Raw genomic sequence first — 6,873 nt, 5'->3', positions numbered from 1 at the left:
CTTAAAAGAAACTATATGCTTTCTCTAGAATAGCGTTGCTTCACAGAGAATGTGATTAGAGGAATTCGCGTACCGTGAGAGAAATTGCACTTGGCAACACATGTCCTTTCGACAAATGCTTGTAGTCTGCAGCTGACATATTTTTACGTGTAGTCTGTTCATTCAAGTGAAAAGTTCTAGTAAAAATAAAGTGTGAAAGCCACATGTATGTATGTGACATTTAGTTATCAAAAACTCCGTCAGCCGCCCCTTCCATGAGATAGCCTTGGTCAACCAACGACGAAGGGCTGTCATAATGTACGAACTCGTCCAAAGAAATGTCGCAATGCGACGAAGAATCTTCGGCTATCTTTCGTAAAGAGTTCAGATTCAATCCCATGTTTTGGATGAAATGGGCTGTCGGTGATGCCATCAGGGCGGCCATGTTTTGAAAAACATCTTGATGATTCATCGACAATTGTTGAGGGTTGCGCACGTTTTCCAGGTTTTCCTTCGAAACAGCAGGAAAATAGCTCATTCGACCATGGTAAGTGGTGGGGGTTGGTGAAGTAACGGTACTGTCGCAACTACTGTATGCTGTTCCGCTACCAGCATCACTGTCCATGCCGGCACCAAAGGTGCCGTTGATTTTAGCCTCCAAAAAATTGAGAATGACGTTGCTGCCACTGTCCACGGTTCCTAAAACTGCTGGTTCGAAATTAGACTTCTCCGGCCAGAAACTGAAATTGAACTGTTTACATGAGCTTGACTCCGGTAGCAAAGTTCTTGGGTTTAACTGCATGCATCCTGCCACTAAGTTCGTTGTCGGTTGCGATAGACCTTTGGAAAGTGTTTGCGCAAATGAAACCGTGTCTGGCACCGTATCTGATTCTAAGATGTTGGACAACGCGGCGATATAGTTTTTGGCCAGTCTCAGAGTCTCGATTTTGGATAACTTTTGTGTTTTTGAATAACATGGTACGACTTCTCTCAAATTATCCAGGGCCTCGTTCAATCCATGCATCCTGTTACGCTCTCTGGCATTGGCTTTTAGTCGTCGTTGTTTGAATTTTAATAATCTGGCTTTTGTCATTCTTTTCTTCTTAGGACCGCGACGTTTCGGTGTCGGTTTCTCCCCTGAGTCTCGCTTCTGTTTTCTTGGCTGTCTGCGCCGGCGCAATGTGTAATCGCGTTTCGATGATTTGGAGCCGTCTCCGCACGGATCCCCGCAGTCGTCATCGGTAAGCATTTCCTCACCTTCAGAAGTCTCCTCGATCGCATCCGATCCGTACACGTCGATGATCTGATCCTTTATCTTAGTCATCGTGTGTACAGCACTGGGCATAATTAAATCCACTCCAAGCTATAGTAATTCGATCCCACTGCCAGTGGCGATGATACCTCTTGTTTTTTCTCAATTATTATCGATTGATCTGTTAAAATAAGAAAAAAGATGATATTAAAAATATTACATTTTAACAAGTCGAATATTGAACGCCAAATTTAATGAAGTCTATTAAGACTATCACAGCGCGACAATGCGCAATCGAGCACTCACACATACGTCACGTGACAATTGGAAGAACTTGAAAAGAACTTGAAAAAATTAAAAGGATTTAGTAATCATCGGCTTAGAACACAAAGTGACGTAATAAAGGCAGGTAATTGCAGACGCATTAATCATTTCTTAGACTCGTTCATTTCACGCCGTCGTCAATAGCAACGGTCGTTAAGCGACTATCTTTACGGTGTCAACGATATTAACTTCGCTTAACATGAGCACCGTTAAGTTCTTTAATTTGAGCTGCTTATAGTAGTTGTTAACTCTAACGGGGTGTCGAAGATAAGGTTCCCGTCAGAAGGCCACCTGACTAGTTTACCGACAATAATAGCTCTTATCGTCCAACGAGCTGTCAAAATCAATCTGCATCGTTGCCATGGTACCACTGACAGATAATTAGGTTTGTGTTCAAACCAGTGACGAAAACATTTGCTGTTTTCTAAAGAGATTAATAAATAAAAGAACTGTTTTTTCCTCTATAAATCCTTGCTTATAAACCTTAACGCACGAATATATAAGATGCCAGTAAATCTTTCCCCCAATCGTTAGCATAGTCCATTCAATTAGAGCAAATTGTAGTCCTAAATTTATGATGGTAACTGTCACCAATGCCTACGGGACAGGTACGATCACGCTGCCGTGAATGATGGAAGCACGACGCGGAAAACACTGACAACCGTGTTCCCATAGTGTATGCCTCAGAATGACGTCATTTTCTGTGGGTATGACTCAAATACAAATATACGGACCATGGTTGCCATCGACTCGTTACTGTAGAGTGAAATTCGCGGCTTGTACCGCACTATTGTGGACAAAGCCGTATATGCAGTTTTAGAGAACGCTATTTCAATAGAAAGAAAACGTGGACGCGCCGTAAATTGTGGAAAATACAGTTATTGTTAGTAGGTGGAAAATAAACAAGATCCGTGAAACTTACTGTAAACCGATGCAAGCAGGGCGTGCGTGTACCGATGATAGGTATAGTACTGTATTGATGAATTATCGCGACAGAGCACATGAACTTCACCTAGTATCAAACACTTGTTCGGGTGTGTACACATACTCCAAAATCCTGATGAATTTATTCTGACTCAGTGAAAAGCCCAATTACATGGGCGAGCAAACCTCTTTGCATTAAGGGCGACGTGTACATTGGAAAAAAGCACCAGTTAAGCTTCTGATTCAGCACCAACCGGCCGTTAACCAATCCGCCAATCTCATCTTGGACCCTCCTACTTAAGCGGATCATTTGATTTTCGTATAGGGTTTTCTCGTGTCCGTCAAAGAGATGAGACAGTAGGCGTGGCCGTGTTTGTGACTTAAAACACACCCAATATCGCTAATTAACAAGCATAAGAACTGAATACATTAACAATCTTCCCCAATTGTTGTCGATGATCTGAAACGCCAAGTTGACACCTCTGTTAGACACGAGCCCAAGTCTAAAGCCTGGTCGCATGCCTGGCACGTGCCTTCCCATAATTCAAAATAAGGACAAAGACCCGCGGCACTCGACCAATGAGAATGGAATTTCAATACGCTTTCTTTACAACATTAAATCACTTTTCCCGATATGAATTTGTGCAACACTCTTTGTTTTTGTTTTCTGTAACCAAATCCACATTGTAAGCAAAATTGTACGCATTTGACTCGATTTCACCTCTTTTGTGTTATAACTGGTCAACTTTCTAGTTTATTAATGTAATTTTATTTGGCATTTCAGTCATTGTTGATATTACTCTTCGAGAACACGCGGTTCCCGATACTGCATCCCCCGCAGGCCTAATTTTCTCTCTATACAAACTTCGCAGGTTGTTCGTCTTAGCGCGGGGATGATTCCCTGTACGTTATTAGTTCATCTGTTTACCCACCGGCAAAGCGACTATGGCGAACAAAACTGTAAGTCTCGCGGAGACCGGATTATCAAGTGCAACGCGACAAGAGACGCAATTACCCACACACATTGCTTATATTAAAACAATAGCAGTGTATTTATGATTAATTCATCTATAAACAATTGAACATCAAACTCGGTTGGAACTCGGTCTCATCTGACGGCAATCCCAACTCTTGCACCGTCTCTGTACACCGTCGTGATAGGGAAACATTCCCCCCAAAAACGTTGTAGTATTGATGACCATCTATATATTTTTTTTACTGCTTTTTTATGGCAACTGCCCAGGGGATTAATACCCGCTCAAATCACGAGGGAAACAATTGTTATTATTACGGCGAACAGTTATAAACTGCATCATAATAACCCAAATTGTTGATGTTCTCCAGAATAATGACCACGCCGTGTAATACAACTATATTCCAAATATTCTCCCTAGCTGTGTGAGACCATTTAAACACGGCGCAAAGAACAGCATTTGCCGAGACATTTTAATGGGCCAGTGTACGCCGGCCCAGTACTATCAAATCAATTTAAAGCGCCCACCCTTCAACGCACTCAATACTTAGCGAATCCACCTTGAAGAGAGCATGCACGAGAGAGCACAAACATCAAACTCTTATCACAGATCCATCTTAACCTTCGTTTGGCGAACAGGTAGTTTGTGTGCCGAATGATACGGAGCACTTTTAGCCACACTCTTTGTTCCTTGTGTAGTAACCCAAATAATGAGCCGAGATAATTAAGAATTAGGCATTCCGTCTATCGGATTAATTATCTACCCTAATTACCAACCCTCTTGTGACGATCGCTGCAAGGCACGTCTCCAATCACCGCGAATTAGGCAAATAGAGCCAGAACATGTTTATTAGTCAAATTACTAGTCGCCGTGACAGAATGACTGTATTCTACCAAAACATTTGTATTGTAAGTGCTGATATGCTCCAATGCCCCACTGGTGACACTATGTCTTACAGTTGTAGTCGGGCGGGGTATTGAAGTTATTGGCCGTTTCCTCTCACACAATGTTCCATTACCAGCACTATGCGGATCGCCCACGTTCCCATATTTATTTTTGAAGTCATGATGTACTGGTAAATATCCGATAGACGCACAACCACGAAACACGTGCGTCTTAATTTGGGATAGTATTGTTACGTGACGGTGAGTAAAGTGAAAACGTTTTATTTTAAAAGAAACATTGCAAGGGAAATACGCGTTTTATTTGAGGCATGTTTTACACCAGACACGCCGGCGACTTGCCTTTGAGGGCGGACTCATAAACAACTTGACGCGTGCACGTCCGTTTAATGTATATGTAATAGTATTCAGCGAACTTGACACACTATAACACAAACGGTCTTCTGATTGCCCATCTTATTGATCTTATTTCTTCTAAATGCGAGCGATTGTTTTGTAACCACGAACAAACATTACAATGACAGGGCATGTACAAGTGGGATCCCACAGAGCAAGGTAACTGTTCCTAAATGACAATTACATTCGACAACGCTCGTCAAACAGCGGGGGTGCGAGTGTTCCGCAGTTTACACTCAACCGGTGAGACGATAGTAGATCAAACATGAATACGGAACTAATTACACGGGGCAGTGTGCATCATATTCCCATCATTGACATTCGATACCAACACAAACTAAATTTGGACTAAAAAAACAAAAATCGATAATTATTATTTCAGATACAATTGTTTCGTCAATACAAATTGTTCTGTAACAGTTCTTTCATAATGGTGTAAGACTTTCGGATTTTTGGTCTGGCTGTTTTGCTCCTCGTGACTAGGAACCCACGACAATAGCATTTTGCGTGGGGAGCGAACGAGTAAATACGTTACTTACCAAAGGGGAATACCGTTAATAAAACAATCGATCAAGTGTAGGAAAAAAGGTTTTAAACTACGTTACCGATTTGTTAGCTAGTTATAAACGATAAAGTAATTTAATTTCATTCAGCTAAAATGCCATTATCACCTGGCCTCACGTTTACGGTCAGAGGACAGCAATGAGTACATTATTGACAGCGTTGACGAGCTACGCAATAAAACCTGCTCTCAGCGGAGTGCTCGGGTGTATGGTCTCTGTTTTTGTGATATTGCTAAACCGGGTTATGCTAATTGGGCAACGTGACGTGGCAGCGGTCAGGAATTCTTGAGGCTGTTCGAACAATATTGGGGAGGAGGGGGGATTGAGGCGGCCGTAACAGTGATTTATATGTTGGGCTTGAACCTGGGAATTTAAGGTCGCATATCACCCTAGCCATTTTATTGAGCATGTTGCTACTATTAACAACAAGTAAATTGCCCCCACTCCACGCACTCGACCGCTTTCACAACTACAGTGTCCAAACCTTTTGTTGCGAATCCTTTTCAAAAAACACAGAATGGAGACGGCGGGGGAACTTTTACTTGAGTTTCTACCGTGTATTCATTGTGTTGCCGTGTCATTGTACTTGGCCGCGCAACGGAAGGGGTTCATCAACTCCTGTCGTTTGTTTCCAAACATTTTCATTTAGCTCCATTGAAGAGGGGTACAATATTAGCGACTGTGCCTACCTGCGCGGCTAAATGAAATGACGATATGGACACGTGTAATCGAACAATGGCGCCCTTTGGCGGCCGCTAAGTCGACAAAATTACCCGCTGTGACGACAGTGAAGAGGCTCATTTTATCATGAAATCGAACTTCAAATTAAAATAACAGTCACGTGATCAACAAACAAAATGGAAGTAGCTCTCTTTAGTGGTGTGACAATAGACGAGTTATCTATTCTTGGTGAGTGTAATAATTAGCATCAACATTTCGAATATTGAGTATATTTGTCATTATACAATATCTCACATTATTTGAATAGTTAATTATAAATATAATGCTTAACTCCCCCTTAAAATATGCACGGTGTTTATGAAAACACAAACTGCATTTCAAATGTATATTGTCGAGGGTGAGCGACACAATCTATACGCCATTTTTTGCAAAGTTCGATCACCTGATCTGAATTGGCTTAAGATATTTTAGTTTAAATTGTACATGTTACAGATAGATCATTATAATGAAGACTGTAACAGAAAGCACAAATTGAGAAGAGAATTGTTTTGGGTGGTGTCTACAAAGTTAATTAACCTTTAGTTTAAGGTGCACTTCATCTTCGCTCATTTTGGTCGCCGTCATATATTGAGTTGAAGACATTAATATCATCGCCGCCTCTGTCACCCGCAGCACATTGCATCCTCTGTGGATGCCTTACTCATATCATTTTTCCCTCTGCTTTATTTTCTGGAATCTTGTTCTTCGGCGTGTTGGGTGTGGTTCATTTTAAAATGTCGTATCTTTTATTTAAATCCATCAGACTACAGTTTTACAGGTGACCGCTTGTTTCTCTACTACGCCCAGACCACCTCTGCTAATGAAATCAAATTACTGTC

The 6,873-nt window shown here is 41.6% G+C and overlaps 1 protein-coding gene across 1 annotated transcript; it reads right to left on the bottom strand.

Moving 5' to 3' along the window:
• Nucleotides 1–220: 220 nt before the first annotated feature.
• On the bottom strand, nucleotides 221–1,324 carry LOC100366425 (neurogenic differentiation factor 1-like). Its single transcript, XM_002741007.3, has one exon. The coding sequence runs from the start codon at nucleotides 1,322–1,324 to the stop codon at nucleotides 221–223; it is 1,104 nt and encodes a 367-aa protein (XP_002741053.3).
• Nucleotides 1,325–6,873: the final 5,549 nt, after the last annotated feature.

This window comes from Saccoglossus kowalevskii, chromosome 7, assembly GCF_978046115.1.
Source record: "Saccoglossus kowalevskii chromosome 7, keSacKowa6.1, whole genome shotgun sequence".
Taxonomy (NCBI): Eukaryota; Metazoa; Hemichordata; class Enteropneusta; family Harrimaniidae; genus Saccoglossus; species Saccoglossus kowalevskii.
Note: the sequence above shows the minus strand (reverse complement) of the source record. Positions and strands in the feature narration are given on the sequence as shown.